Genomic DNA, 16,606 nt, shown 5'->3' with positions numbered 1-16,606 from the left:
TCCACTACCCCTCACAAGACTTACTCAAAATTACTCAGTTGCTTACTCAAAAGCAATAACCAACAAGCCATGTACCCTTGGGGAAGCCCTTGTCCTTCTGTGCCGCTGGTGGCATCCCACCATTTCTTTGGGAGTCCACACAAATTCAGAAGTACACTTAGTCCTGCGGCAGTCATTACCTATGGACCCGAACTCCTCCCACACCCCAGAAGTGGCTGTTGGTCGTCTGGCAGTCATTCTCCACAAACTGCAAGCCCTCCATACCTAACCACCTCCCTAGTGACTCAGTGGAAATGAGCTGGACCACAAGAGAAGTAACACTGCCCGGCCCGGTCACACAGATTAGACCACAAACGGTGGTTACAAGACAGAAAATGCAACACAAACCACAAGGACAGCAAAAAAACAAGCAGAAGACACGTCACACAAAAACCAAAGACCCCTATCCAAACCCTAAAAATGCAAGCAAGCTACAAAAGGACTTTCCAAAAAAAAGACCACCCAGAACACAACATAAGGCAAAACCAACCCAACCCCAGGAACCCAGCGCTTGCAAACCCAGATCCTGACCATAACAATAACATGCTTTAATCCTAAGTCGCGTAAACTCCCATAACCCTCAAACCCCATAACCCTAGCACGCTGGAACCCTACCGCCCCATATCCCTAGCACATTGTAGCCCCAAGATATCAAAACATTGAACACAAACTCCCTGGAGGTCTCTCTCTTCAGGTGGCCCCAGATCTCAGACACCACAACTCTGAAGTGGGGGTGCCCACCGTGCCCAAGTGGAAGATCCACCAGGACAGCACCAGCATCCATCTTCACATCATCCGTCACGCCCTGAAAAAGTGCCCAGGCTGGACACTCCTGGGGAGAAAGGCGGAGGCACTCGGAGACTTTGAACCGGCCAGCCATGGCCACAGGGCTTCAGCTCATCATGTCTGTGTCAGAGCCACCAGGCAGGTGACCCCGTCCCCCCTGCGAAGACCCCTTGGGGTAGCCGTACCCAGCACCAGCTGGCTGGATACGGCCTTTGCTCTCTGGGGAGGTGCTCCCTGGGCGCAGGGTCTCTCACGGGGGAACTCACAGCTCACCTGGGCTGCTCTGCAGCCACCGGACGCCTTTGCTGTCAGGTGGCTCTCAGCACTTCTCTGCCAACGGCTGTCACCTCCCTGCGGGACGCTCTCCAGCGCACGGTCCGTCTCCACTGGGTCTCCCTGGGGACAAAGATCGGAAGGGAGGGATGGGGTTTGCTCTGTCCCCGTTCCCAGGGTGCTTCAGGAGAGACCTGCCACCCCCAAATGAGCTGTCTGACGTGGACACCACAGACCAGCTGCAGACGTGGGTCAGCACGGTGGCGGGGAGAGGGCAAGATGTCCTGCGGAGCCCCCGGCGCTGGCAGAAAGCAGAGCTGGAGACAACGAGGAGAAGCCCCAGGCAGCCGGCAGCTGGCGGTGGGGCCTGGCAGGGAGCAGCGCCCGCAGAAATGCCCGGCTCCTGGAGCCTCGGCCCCAGGGCTGCAGCCTCGGCACCTCCTGGGGCTTCGCTGGGAAAAACCAGGCAGGGGTGACCCTGACAGCCCGCACACGTACCTGGCCCCGGGATCTGGCAGCCTGTCCCTGTGCCCATCGCTGCCACGGCATCCAGGAAGCAGCGCCCCAGCCCTGGCGTGGCCCTGAGCCGCCTCTCAGGCCAGGCAGCAGGAAGCCGCGCCCCATGGCATGCTGGGAGCTGTAGGCCCGGGGCACGGGCTGCCGGGTGGCCATGTTGGTTCCCGGGGCATGCCGGGAGCTGTAGGCCTGGGGCACGGGGCTGCTGGGCGGCCATGTTGGTCTTGGGAGGTGCGGGCTCTGCTCCAGCTGCGGCCCAGCTGAGGTGAGGACAGGCACGCAGGTGGAGCTACCGAAGAGGAAGGGAGGAGAGGACAGACGGACAGAGAAAGAAGTGCTTGAACTGTAACATTTGCCTGGCAGTGCCGAGAGCGGGAGCTGCAGTGAGTCCCAGCCCCTCGGGGCCGTGTCACCCCTCTTCTGCATCGCAGTCCCTCCCAGCCCCCCCCTCCCATTTCCCTCTATGTCATTTTTTTCACTTCCCCATACCTCTCTTCTTCTATTGCTGTGTTCTGCTCCCCGTCCTCTCTTCTCCAAGTCCCTCTTTCCCTGTCGCTCTACCCGCCCCTGTCTTTTTCTTGCTGCCCCTCCCTCCTGCTCCCTGTCCCTCTTTTTGCCTTCCTCTGTCTCTGCCCTGCAGCACGTTGCTGTTGTTTCTTCTCTGTCTCTTTGTCCTGGTCTGCATCCCGCTCTGTTTTTCACAGTCTCTCTGGCCTGTTCCCTGTCGTGAGTTGTCTCTCTCTGCCTGTATGTCCCGCTCCCTGTCCTTGTCTTCCCTTCTCCCTCCTTCTGCTTCCCTCTCTCTCTGCCTCCAGCCCGCTGCCCTGCTCACTGTCACTGCGGTTTTCCATTCTGTATCCCACTGTCCCTGTCCTTCTTCCTGTTCATCTCTCTTCTGTCTCTCTCTGCTGCTCCCTCACCCTTCCCCTCCCCGCTTCCTCCATCTCTCTGCAGGGCTCCTGAGGCCTCTCTTTCTTTCCCCATCCCTCTGTGCTGCTCACTGTCCCTGTTTCTCTCTTTCTCTTCGTTGTTATTCTTGTCTGTCACTCTGTCCTTCTCCCTGCCCCTATTCCTTTTTACTCCCTCTCCTTTCTTCTGCCCACTGCAGGTTTTCTTGCGATCTCTGTCCTGCCCCTAGCCCTTAGCTCTCTCTCTCTTCCTGCCTCCGTCTCCCTCTTTCTGCCTCTCTTCCTCTTTTCCTGCTGCTTCTTTCTCCATCTTTGTCCAGATCCCTGTCCTTTTTTTTCTCTTGCTGTCCTTCGGTCCTTTTTCTCTTTTCTCTCTTTCTCTCTGTCCCATTCATAGAATCATAGAATCATAGAATCATAGAATCATACAGGTTGGAAAAGACCTCTAAGATCATCGTGTCCAACCGTCAACCCAACACACCATGCCCACTACACCATGTCCCTAAGGGCCTCATCTACACGTCTTTTAAATACCTCCAGGGATGGTGACTCCACCACTTCCCTGGGCAGCCTGTTCCAAGGCCTGACCACTCTTTCAGTAAAGAAATTTCTCCTAATGTCCAATCTGAACCTCCCTTGGCGCAACTTGAGGCCATTTCCTCTCGTCCTGTCGCTAGTTACTTGGGAGAAGAGACCAACACCCACCTCGCTACAACCTCCTTTCAGGTAGCTGTAGAGCGCGATGAGGTCTCCCCTCAGCCTCCTCTTCTCCAGGCTAAACAACCCCACTTCCCTCAGCCGCTCCTCATAAGGCTTGTGCTCCAGGCCCTTCACCAGCTTCGTTGCCCTCCTCTGGACACGCTCCAGCACCTCCATGTCCTTCTTGTAGTGAGGGGCCCAAAACTGAACACAGGATTCGAGGTGCGGCCTCACCCTTCCCTCATTCCCTGCCCCACCCTTTCTCACTAAACCCCCCTGTCCAGCTGGCTGTGCCTTCTTTCCTCTCTCTCTCGCTCTCTAGTTTTCCTTTCTTCGTCTCTCTGTCCCACTGCCCATCACAGCTGGTTTTGTCCTCCAGTGGTGTCCTGCCCCCTCTTCCTTTTTTCTCTCGCTGTCATTCTGGCCTCTTCTTTTAAATTCCTCCATCTCGGTCCTGCACCCGTCACTGTTTTTTTCCTCTCCTGTCCCTTTGTCTTGCTCCCTGTTCCCCGTTCTTGTCTCTCCTTCCCTTTGTTCTGCCGCCCATCTCTGATCCCCTTCTTGCTCCATCTCTCTGCCCTGCTCCCTGGCCCTCTAAGTCTCTCTCTGTTTGTCCCGCTCCCTGTCTCTCCCCCACCCTATTTTTCTGTCCTACTCCCTTTTCAGGTTCCCCCCCCGCTCTCACTTTGTCCTGCTCCCTGCCGCGGCTATTTCTCACTCCATCTCTGTCCTGCAGCCCAGTGCTGTTTTTTCCTTCCATCTCTCTGTCCTGCTGCCCAGCCCAGGCTCTTTTACCTCCTTCTGTGTCCTGCTCCCCGTCCCTTAGTTTTGCCTGTCTTTCCCTTTGTCCTGCCTCCCTGTGCCTTTCTTCTCTCTCTGTATCGCCCTGTCCTGCTCCCTGTCCTTGTCTTTCCCTGACAATCTGTGTCCTACTCCCTTTCCTTGTCTTTCCCTCTCTGCCCCCCATCCTTCTTCCTACCTTTCTTTTTCTTCTCTCTCCCCCTCTGTTCCTGCTGCTTCTTTTTCCACCTCTGTCCTGCTCCCTGCCCCTTTTTTCCTCTCGCTGTCCCTCTGCCCTGCTTCCTGTCCCCATCTTTTCTGTCTTTATTTCTCTGTCCCGCTGCCTGTCCCATCGTTTCTTGTTGTACTCCCCTGCCCCGTCCAGCTGGCTCTCCCTTTTATTTGTTCTCTCTTCCTCTTTTCTGCTTCTCAGTCCTCTTTTCCTCTTCCCCTGTCTCTGTCCTCCAGCCCGTTGCTGGCTTTTCCCCCCCTTCTTGGTCTCCATCAGGATCTGACCCTCTCTTTATTTCTCAGTCCCTTTGTCCTGCTCCCTGTCCTTCCTTCTCTTTCTCCATCTGGACGTCCTGCTCCCCGTCCCTGTCTTTCCCTAGCCCCCCCTTCCTTCTTCCTCTCCTTCCCCACGCCCATCTCTGCCTCTCTGTCCTGCTCCTTGACCCTACTTTTTCTTCCTCCATCTCTCTGCAGGGCTCCTCATCCCTATTTCTCTTGATTTCTCCAGCTCTCTAGACTTTTCCACATACCTTTCTTTCTCTCTCAGCTCCTCTATCCTTTCTCTCATCATATTTTTCTCTTTCTAGTCCACTGTCCTTCTCCCCGTCAACTTAAGCTCAATGACCAGGTGTCCCTGGGCTCTGGTATTTCCTTAGCATTGCCCTAGGGAAGATCGGTGGTTTTAGGGCTAGGGATCATTTAGGAGCTGGTCTCCTTACGTAGGCAGCGGAGCTAGGCATAGTTAAAGCAGAGGTTGTTCTCAGCTGGTGCTCTGTGCGTCCTGTTGAAAGAGCAGGCTGTGGGCCTTATTTTGAAGGAAGGTTTCTTGTTCTGCGCTTATTGCTCCTCGGGACGCTGCACAGAAGTGGTGGTGGGGTCTGGAGAGACAGATGGGACCTGCTGTGATTCCTAGTAAATGTGAACTTGAACGAGACCAGACTGACTGCATATGGTTTTCTTCTCGGCTCCAATTCCAACCTGCGTGCTCGGCGCTAATGAAAAAAGAGAGCCTGAGCTGCAAATGAGCAGACAACGTCACTCACTTAGGTCACCGTGCAGTTGGTCTGTGATAAGGGATGTGTACTTCCATGACGGTGCTTTCATGAACGTTCTCTGGTCTTGCCACTTCAAAGCCCTCCCTTTTTCCAGACATTTTAAGATGGCATTTCTTATTCTGGGGTTCAGGCTGGAGTTGGACTTAATGTTGAACAGCTGATATCATGGGCTCCGTAAAATGTGAGAGAGAACCCTGCTTTTTTTTTTGTTGTTGTTTTCTAACACGCCCTAAACTTTGCTAAGCAAAGGGAGGAGTGGTTGCAAGAGTCTGTTCTTTGAGAGTGACGTATTCCTGTAGCGTGCCTGTCTTTGTATGGTGAAGGTTTCCTACCTGCAGTATGATTTTGCTGAGCTGTGAGGCTGTATTGGCGTAGCAAAGGTAAGAAGTGGCGTCTTTAAAGGTCATGAAACTGTAGCAAAACTAGTGGGAGAAGCTAGTTCCTTCCCTGCCAAAACTAGTAGCAAGTAAAAGCATTTGCAATTGGCTTTTTTATGCAATGTTCATACAGAGCTTTTGGTATTGATTGATTTTTGGGAAGCAAGACAGCAGTGAGGAAAGAAACCTGGGGCTTCTTCACCGTAGGCAGGGTTCAAGCCTTTGCGCTAGAACAGGTCTTCACTACAGTTTACAAAAAGAGAAGATGAGCTGTCTGTAAGGAAGGTTTCAGTAGAAGTAAGGCTAGATTTGCAGAATTTGCTCCTCCGTATCTGTTGCAAATAAGAGATGACTTGGCAGTGTTTACATCTGAAGTGCATGCCAGTGTGTTAATGCAGGCCGTCGAGGTCTTTTCAGGGGTACTTCTGGACTGCAGGTTGCGTGCGTGGGTGGCACCATGTCCCAGGATGAGCCAGTTTTAGCTCAGAGGATGTGACAGAATGGCAACCATCTTTGTGGTGGACCCCTGTCATGGTTTAACCCCAGTTGGCAAGTAAGCACCACACAGCCGCTCACTCGCCCTCCCCCCAGCAATGGGATGGGGGAGAGAATCAGAAGAGCAAAAGCAAGAAAACTCATGGGTAGAGATAAGAAGAGTTTAATACTTGAAATAAAATAATAATAGCAATAATAGTAATACTAGTAACAGTAATAGTAGTAATACCAATAATACCATAATAATACCAATAATAACACCAATAATAATAATAATAATAATAATAATAATAATAGTAATCATAATAACAATAATAACAATAATAATAATAACAATAATAATAATAATTTGTAATTAAAACAACGAGAGAGAGAAAGAGAGGGAGAGAGGATCAAGAATAAGAACCCCAATCCTAACACTAACACCAAACCCTCACCCTAACTCGAACCCCTAATGCTACCCGTAAACCCTATGCATAACACTAAGACCTCACTCTTACCCTAACCCTAACCCCGAAACCTAACCCTAAACCTGAACCCCAACCCTAACCCGAACCCTAACCCAAATGCTAAGCCTAACCGTAAACCTAACCCTAACTCTAACCCTAACCCTACCCTAACCCTAAACCCGAACCATCCTAAACCCAACCGTAAAACTTATGCTAACCCTAAGCCTAACCCTAACCCTAAACCTAACCCTAACCTTAACCCTAAACCTAACCCCTAACCACAACCCTAACCTTAACCCCTAACCACAACCCTAACCTTAACCCCTAACACTAACGTTAACCCCTAACCCTAATGCTAACCCTAACCCCGAACTCTAGCCCTAATCCCGAACCCTAACCCTAACCCTGAACCCCAACCTAAGCCTAACCCCTAAACCTAACCCTAATGCTACCCGTAAACCCTACGCATAACACTACGACCTCACCCTAATACTAACTCTAACCGCAATACCGAACCCTAACTCTAACCCTGAACCCCAATCCTAACCCTAAACCCTAACCCTAAACTTAACCCTAACACTAACCCTAAACCTAACCCTAATGCTACCCATAAACCCTACGCATAACACTACGACCTCACCCTAAACCTAACACTGAACCCTAACTCTAACCCTTAACTCCAGTCCTAAGCCTAACTCTAACCTTAACCCTAACCCTACCCCTAAACCTAACACTTAACCCTAACCCTAACCCTAACACTTAACCCTAAATCGAACACTTAACCCTAACCCTAACCTAACCTTAAGCCTAACCTGAATCATAAAGCTCTAACCCTAATGCTAACCCTAACCCCAAACCCTAACCCTAATCCCAAACCCTAACCCTGAACCCCAACCCTAACCTTAACGTAATGACCCTAACCCTAACTCTAACCCTAACCCTAATGCTACCCGTAAACCCTAACTGTAACAGTAAGACCTCACCCTTATACTAACGCTAACCCCAATACCGAACCCTAACCCTAACCCTGAACCCAATCCTAAACCCTAACCCTAACCTTAACGCTAACACTAACCCTAAACCTAACCCTAACGCTACCTGTAAACCCTAAGTGTAACATTAAGACCTCACCCTAACCCTAACACTGAATCCTAACTCTAACCCTTAACTCTAATCCTAACCCTAACTCTAACCTTAACCCTAACCCTACCCCTAAACCTAACACTTAACCCTAACCCTAAGCCTAACACTTAAGCCTAAACTGAACACTTAACCCTAACCCTAACCTAACCTTAAGCCTAACCTGAATCATAAAGCTAACCCTGGCCCTAACCCTAACCCTAAGGCGAAACCTCACCCTAAAACAAAATCCTAACGCTAACCCTAAACCCAAACCGTAACCCTAACCCTAACATCAAACCATAACACTAACACTTTGGCAGAACCCTAATGTTAAACCTAAACGGAACCATAAAACTAACCCTCACATAACACCAAACCCCTAATTCTAACCGTAACCCTACTGCTAACTCAACCTCAAACCGTAATCTTAAGACATCATCATAACCCTACCCCTAACCCTAACCCTAACCCTAACCCTAAAACTAAACCCTAACCCTAACCCCTAACCCAAACCCTAACCCTAACGCTAAGCCTATCCCTAACTGTAACCCTACGCCCTAACCTTAACGCTAACCCTAACCCTAAAACGAAACCATAACCCTATCCCTAACACTAAACCTGAACCATAATCCTAACCCCACGATAACCTTAGGCCTAACCCTAACCTAAACCATAACCCTAACCTTAACCCCAACCGCAACCCTAACCTTAACCCCTAATCCTAATTTTAAACCCTAACCCTGATGCTAATCCTAACCCCGACCCCTAATCGTAATCCCGAACCCTAACCCTAGCCCTGAACCCCAACCTGAACCCTAATGACCCTAACCCTAACTCTAACCCTAACCCTAACCCTAACGCTACCCCAAACCTAATACCGTAACCATAACACCTCACCCTAAAACTAATGCGAAACCTAATCCTAAAATTAAAATGCAACCTAACCCTAAACCTAATCCTAATACTTAATGCTAACCCTAACCCAAACTGAAATCCTAACCCATAAGCATAAACCCAACCGTAACCCCTAACCATAACACTAATCCCTAACCCTAACCCTAACCCAGCCCCTAACCATAACCCTACTGATAAGCCCTAACCCTAATGCTAACCCTAACCCCAAACCCTAACGCATATCCCGAACTCTAACCCTAACCCTGAACCCCAGCCCTAACTCTAACCTTAACCTTAACCCTAACCCTAAACCTAAAACTAAACCCTAACCCTAAACCCTAACCCAAACCCAAACCCTAACCCTAAAACTAACCCTAACCCTAACCGTAACTCTAAGCCCTAACCCTAAACCTAACCCTAAAATGAAACCCTAACCCGATCACTAACCCTAAACCCAAACCATAATCCTAACCCCAACCCTATCCCTAAACCTAACGATAACCCTAAGCCTAACCCTAAACTTAACCCTAACCCTAACCTTAAACCTAACCCCAACCCCAACCCCTAACCATAACCCTAATGATAAGCCCTAACCCTAATTCTAATCCTAACCCCAACCCATATCCCGAACTCTAACCCTAACCCTGAACCCCAGCCCTAACTCTAAGCCCTAACCCTAAACCTAACCCTAAAATGAAACCCTAACCCGATCCCTAACCCTAAACCCAAACCATAATCCTAACCCCAACCCTATCCCTAAACCTAACGATAACCCTAACCCTAACCCTAACCCTAACCCTAACCCTAACCCTAACCCAACCCATATCCCGAACTCTAACCCTAACCCTGAACCCCAGCCCTAACTCTAACCTTAACCCTAACCCTAACCCTAACCCTAACCCTAACCCTAAAACTAACCCTAACCCTAACCGTAACCCTAAGCCCTAACCCTAACCCTAAACCTAACCCTAAAATGAAACCCTAACCCGATCCCTAACCCTAAACCCAAACCATAATCCTAACCCCAACCCTATCCCTAAACCTAACGATAACCCTAAGCCTAACCCTAAACCTAACCCTAACCCTAACCTTAAACCTAACCCCTGCCCCTAACCATAACCCTAATGATAAGCCCTAACCCTAATGTTAACCCTAACCCTAAACCTAACCCCCACCGTAACACTAAGCCCTAACCCTAACCCTAACCCTAAACTTAATCACAAACACCTATAACTGATGCAAATGAGCAATATCAGGGCAGCAAGTCAGGTTCTTTAAATCCTTGCTTTCTCTCTTCCCTTCTCTCTTCTTGCTTTCTCTCTTCCGTTCGAGGAGATTTCCGTTCGAGGAAGCTTTAGCTAGTTTTATTATATTGTCTGTCTTAGGAGGAACAGCCACTTCTACTTTCCGCTTTGTCTTGTCAATTTTTGCTTTTGGCTTATCCTTCTCTTTTTTCTCCTTTTCAGACATCGGTTTGAAAACAATAGAATCTGCTTCCATAGGCTCATCTCTCACAGGGGTGGCATCATCTCTGCTTGGGACCATGAACAGGGAGTCCATTTTAACGTCTTCTGCTGGAACTGGCTCTCTTGGTTTTCTCGCACCTGCTAACAACTCAGCATTGGGAAATCCTTCATCCTCATCCCTTTTTCTTCTCTTTTCATGCTTATTTCCTTGGCCATCTCCCAGTGGATTTTTCACCTCCTTCTCTTTTGATTTTGTAGGATCCTTGATGCCATGGCTCTCTCTTTCAGAAGGTTTTTCAGGGTAATTTCCAGCTATATTGTGATTTTGGGGGCTCTGCCAAGCAGGATAATCCTCCCTACGTCCCCGAGCATATGGTGAATTCTCTTGTCTGGTCCCAGGTGGACCAAACCTACCTGGAGAAAAGTTCTCTCTGTTTACTGGAGGGTGAGGTTGAGCGCCAACAACATAGCCCTTGTAAAACTTTCCATGCCATTCTCTGTAGTTCCTTTCCCATTCCCTGTACCTTGCCTTTTCAAATGGATCTCTAAAGTCAAGAGATCTGCCAGAGTAAGCTTTCAGATCATATGGTGGAACTTCTCTGTATCTGTTAAAATACTCCCTTCCTCCTTCCCCTTGAGGTATAGTCTGTTTAGTGGGAGACTGGCCTCTAAATACTGGAGACCTTGACCATGAATGGCATCTTCTGTGTGGGGGTGACCTTGACCTTGAACGCTGATAACCGTGTGACCTTGACCTAGAACGATAGTTACGCCTCTTCCCTTTGCCTCTTCTTGGATACGGCGGCGATCGCGAGTAGGAACGAGAATGGGAACGACTAAATGGTCGAGAGTAGGAGCGAGAGCGGGAAGAACCTGATCTTGATGTGGAGCAGGTAGACGAACTTGTAGAGTAAGGGGAAGCACTATAAGGAGACTTGGACCTGAAAAAAAACACAACACACAAGAAAAGAAATGAAGTTAATTCAAAACAGTCATTCTCCCCAATTTTTTTCCTCCCAAATTTGGTTTGGGTTTTTTCTCCTCTCCATACGCTTATGTCAAAGCTTCTTTCAGCTGCTGACATAATGCTACTGCAAATTGAGGAATTTGATAAAATTTTTCAATTCCATTTGTCTTGTTTTAGTTATGCATGTTTACTACCTGCAACGAAAAATTCTATTGGAAAAAACACTGTCATTTTTCCTTATGTCAGATGCACTTTAGTGTAACTGCAGTCCGATATGCTGTTGAAATACAAACATGAAAAACAAGGCAACTTCATTGAGCCAAATACTTCCTCCTCTTTAAGTCTCCGTTGTTCTCTGTAAAACTCCTCCCTAGATAAGGGAGGCCAATGGCATCCTGCCAACGTAAGCATTTTTGTCCCTGCTTTCTGTTCATTAGAGACTACGCTCATTTCCTGATCCTCATACTTGCCTTCCACATCCTCACCCCCAACAGTTCATTCAGTCTTCTCTCCTTATACTCGGCTTTGCACCTGTGGATGGAGGCTGCCCACACTTGAAAGAGACTCCCATCTCCCATGGGCCAAGCGCCCACTGCTCCTCTGCCACTCCTTGATACACTTAATACATCACACTTCTGATCTTCCAAGTACTGCACAGATATTAACTAACCTTCTCTGGAACTTCTTTTAACTTCTTCCACATACGCTTCCTACGTTGTTGCCTCATCATGAGGTATTTGGCCTGGTCCTGTCCCTGAATTGTTGTTTTCTTGCTGACTGACTTGGAGATATCAGACAACCTGTGGGATGGATCCTGGTTTTTCTTTTGATTTACCTTTAAGATTTTATAAACACAATGCACTCTTACAATCTATCTATAACAAACATATAGCGAAAGGAAGGACTAGCTTGACGCTGCAGTAATAGGTAAAACAGCCTCCTCTCTCTCCAACTGAGAGAAAGCGTCTTGGCTATGTGAGATGACTAAATTGAAGAAATGCAAAATTGTCATAAAAGAACAGTGTTGACTTTTCCAACCATTTGCTCATTCAGTATCAACTAAGTTGTTAAAAAAAAAATGTTGGAGGCTGATTCCTATTGGGAAATCAATTTCTTCAGCCCTATTCAGCCAGTAATGGAAAAGGTGGCTTTCCATCTGATCCTTTAATTATCTTTAATTTTTATAGGTAATTATGGTTTCCTCAAAAAGCGTTCATTTTTCAGAGTCCTGTTTTCAGTCATGTACCGGAGTTTTATTTTAAATAGCCTTAGTGGAAGCACAGATGCCCTTTGTAAAAGCCAATTCAAATGAAGCCATTTAAAAATTAATTACCACTTGGATTCTCCACAACTGTCTGTGCATACTTGCTTCATTATAAATCAGCTGTTGTATAAGTTATGCGTTATACAGCCTCTTTTAACAGGTGACAAGGAGTCATCTATTGAATTTCTGTAGAATACTTACACTTCCCAGCCTGGTCTGCCACCTGCTGAGCGAACTGGACTGGCTCTCATTGGATGACCTTTTGGAGTGGGGAGAGGAAAAAGAAAGAAATCCCATTCAGTTCCTCTGAAGGTAATTTTTTTAAAGAAATTCTGAAGTTACAGTTACTTACCAGTTGTGGGTATTGCTTGTCCTTGGGGGCCCAGAAGACTTGGTAATGCTGGTTGTCTTTGTACGGGAACCTGATAGACATCTCAAAAAACCATTAGTAGGCTTGAGTTCTGAAGGTTTGAACCAACTCTCCCGTGGAGAAGAATGTGGATTAAATGCCGAACTATCCGTTTGTTGCAGACCACAGTAAGTCACCAGAGTTGGCTATATCATTTTCTATGAGAGAAATGAATCCCACCTCTCCTTTGCCAGAGGGTAAATGTAAATTGCAGGCTCAGGGTAAAGTTAGTCTCCGAGTAACTACGTTTTATAAATGGAAGAAGTCTATGTTACAGCTCCTACAAAACGAGATCCATGACAGAAACACAGAAGTGCTACCAAGTGCGTTTTAAAACAGCCACTCGTGTCAGCACACAGCAGTATTTTCTTAGTTTATAGCAACAGGAAAACTTCAGTCTGTTTCACACATGGGATTTGATAAAAGTCAGAGGGGGCGGAAATCTCAGTCCAACACCTACTTGTTAAATTTTGCAAGAAGCCTTTGAAACATAAACCAAAAGCAAAACGACCTTTCAGAGAGAACGACTCCACTGCAAACACTACTGAAATGTTTTGCAGAAATAGAGATTCTTAGCATACCACACGTTTAACCAACTTCCAGGGGCATGAACAGTAGGACCACCCTATTTTAATATTCAAAAGTATCACAGATTCTATGGTTAAGCACAATGACAGTGCTTCCTGCCCCGTAATTACAGATGCTGGCCAACTTGGTTGCATAGCCACTCAGACATGCACGCATGGTTTCTCTCGCTCACTTTTTGGCCAGTCCAATTAATTCCATACTTACGCATTAATAGTTGGTATTGCGTATTTTCCAGTGTTGGTCAGCATAGCACCCTTTGTATTGGGGTCTTTCACCTCCATCATGAAACTCCTTGGAATTCCTGTGCTCTTTAATTCTGGGAACAGGCTCAACATTTTTGTCCTGTTAAGAAAAGAAATGCAGACATATCTCCTTTTAAGACCCACACTTAAAATGACATTTCAATGATTATTTTAAGCAGCAAAAGCCTTTAATCCTCTCCTTTTACCTAGCATAAGGGTTGCTCGACTAAAATACTTATTTTCCTAAATGAATATAGCCAGGATGTTCCAAAGGCCTGAGCAGTGTTTTGAACTCATTCCATTCTTTGGCTTAAGTTCAGGTTCTTTAAGGGTGAAATATCCCTTAGCTCACCATCCACTCAGAAAAGAGATACAAACCCGCTCCTCCTCCAAAGCGCAATTCAGAGCACAAATATTCAATAGATGGGGTCAACAGAAACATCTTGGTTTTACATGAAATACTAAAAACTGTGAACTGTCATTAAACAGAGTTAAAACCAGAAACATTTCCAGTAATATTGAAATATATAAAAATATGCATGAAAGTTCACAGAGCAAGATCTGTGGACATACTTAATGTCTATGACCTAGAAAAAAGAAAAGTTTACATTTATAATGCCAGGTTTCCCTTGGATTTTGAAGGGCTTGGCAACATTGCCATATGAACCTCTGTCTTTCACCCCAAGAGAAACAATTCTTAATATGAGTATTCATGTATTTGTTACGTAACTGCCAAGGTAAAAAAATGAAAAGCTAAGGAACACCAGAAGTCCCCCACAGTCTTACCCCATTTGTTGGGCAGTTCTTTATATAGTCGCCAGGTTTTCCGCAACGAAAGCAAGCATATGATGGTGGAGGTGGACCCCAGGGTTTCTTCATGTAACTAAAAGGGTTTGGGGCAAAGAAGAAAAAGGTATGCACGTGTCTCTCTCGTTAAAACAAACTTCTCTACAATTTTTCCATAATCTTCAAAGAACAGATTTGACATTATCAACACTTACTTGATTGGATCATATTCCTGGCAAGACTGTAGCATCATAGCCTTTATTTTATCTTCTTCGGAAGCACTGGCTTCAGCCAGATTGGCAGTCTGTTTAACAGGTAATCATTTGACACATACATTAGAAACACATTTAAGCCCACACTGCCAAAGAGAACACCACTCACCCAACCCTGTAAAGAGCAGCACAACGCCAGCTGAGGTTGCATGAAAACAGCTGCTTATATGAAACAGAGTTGTCCAAAAGATGTTCTGGGGAGTCCTTACATCATCACAGGCTGTTTATGTGCATGTTAACCTACTTGAAAAGAGCATTCCTGGCCACTCAAAACTTAGGCTCTTCATGTTCCCCCCCACAAACTTCTTCATAGGAAGCAATTTAACTACAATAAGCAAAACCTGCAGTTTTTTCCAGTTGACCGTGTCCTTTTAACATACAAATTGTAATATAAACGTTATGCAGAACTGGATCTTCAAATTATTGAAGGCAGCTGATTTTTTTAAAGTAGTATTTGTTCAAATGTTTTTATTACACGCTAGTACAGATACAAGCAGGGTCTAAGGGAGTGACTGTAAATGATTTGGACCCTCAAGCACCTATCATTCAGATCAACCACTCATGGTTTTGGTTTTAGATGCATTCATTCACAAAAGCAACCAACTTGTTTCAGCATTTTGTTAAAGGGCTGTTTCATATACACAGCTTTTTCTCAACTGTAACATAATCCAGATCGACATCTATGAAATCATTTCCATTAACATTTACAGAAGACTTTACAGATACTTGACTAATTTGTTTGAACCCAAGCCGTTTACAAAACACATCCAAAACCCACAAGACATTACTAGGAATAGACCAAAATTCAATACGGCATTTAATGCATAATAAAACAGAAAACTTTTTACAACACATTGCCTCCATGCTAAGCCAGTCTGCACTGAGGAGGTTAGAGTAAGGAACCGTTTGGAGCTGCTTTATCTTATGTTCCTCTATTTTTCTGAAATACTTACATTTTCTCAAAAGCTTAAATGTGTACACCACTTGGACAGTTTTTCACATTTTAGAGTAAAACTTCACCTGAGTTTACAGAACCAAGGACATGTTTAGGGACAGCGCTAACAGAGACCAATTTCTCCTGGTGGCTACCTTCCAAACTATTTTTTTTTTCTTACCAAATGTCCACAATTTAATTTCTGCAGTGAGAGAGGGAAGAAGTTACCAGTGGGAAGAGATTTTTCTTTCTGGGAAAGGAACTCCAGCCTTTATTTTCAGAAGAAAGAACTAGCTCCTCTGCATTAGGCCCTGCCTTCTCTAATCTTTGTAACTTTAAAGACTAGTAATTTCATTGGCTAGCACTACGCCTTTTCACAAAATGCAATCCCTAGTGCTTTCCCAGACAAAGTTACATGTTGTTGAGCAAAAAATGCAAGCAGTTCCATAGCAAAACATGGCATTACAACAGTTTCAGAAGGTCACGTTTGCTAATACGCCACACATACGCATCAGTATTTTCCTGTAACAATTAGGTGCATTTACACAATTTACACAGTCTGCGATCAAACAAATTAGATTGTGTTGTCCACTGTATATATACTACAGTGTATGAAATTGTGCAGCATTCAAAGCATGGATCTATAACTGTAGTGCCTAGAAATTCAAAAATAGCCATGCAGTTGTCCGTGTTCCAGAAACGCTTCTATTTTGGCTCTTGCAAACCCCCCCTGAAATGTCCGTCACTTACAGCCAATTAAACTCTTCTGTGAAAATTGTGTTAGTTTCCAATGCAAAATGAACGAAAAGTATGAAAAACGGTAAACAGCTTCTGAAGTGCTTCTTCTTTGTGTCTTGAAGATGAGTAATACTGCAACATTACGTTGCGGCTGATAAGGTCCTCCCCCTTCTATCTTCCCAAGCTGGCAACTACTCTTTACCAGGATAGTATCAAAATATACACACATTTTAAAGTTAAAAGAAATACTTTAAATTATTAAAAATTAAATTAAAGGTTTGTTCACATGACAACAGTTATCCAGCTATAGATCACA

General features: G+C 46.0%; 1 protein-coding gene across 1 annotated transcript in view; it reads right to left on the bottom strand.

Moving 5' to 3' along the window:
* Window positions 1-284: 284 nt before the first annotated feature.
* The window catches only part of LOC142076625 (uncharacterized), a 140,229-nt gene continuing 123,907 nt past the window's right edge, over window positions 285-16,606 (bottom strand). Inside the window, exon 5 of the mRNA XM_075138909.1 lies at window positions 285-298. Coding sequence (XP_074995010.1) covers window positions 285-298 — 14 coding nt within the window. The remainder of the gene's footprint in view (window positions 299-16,606) is intronic.

This window comes from Calonectris borealis, unplaced genomic scaffold, assembly GCF_964195595.1.
Source record: "Calonectris borealis unplaced genomic scaffold, bCalBor7.hap1.2 HAP1_SCAFFOLD_74, whole genome shotgun sequence".
In the NCBI taxonomy this organism is placed as follows: Eukaryota; Metazoa; Chordata; class Aves; order Procellariiformes; family Procellariidae; genus Calonectris; species Calonectris borealis.
The sequence above is the reverse complement of the archived record's forward strand: the minus strand, read 5'-3'. Positions and strand labels throughout refer to the sequence as shown.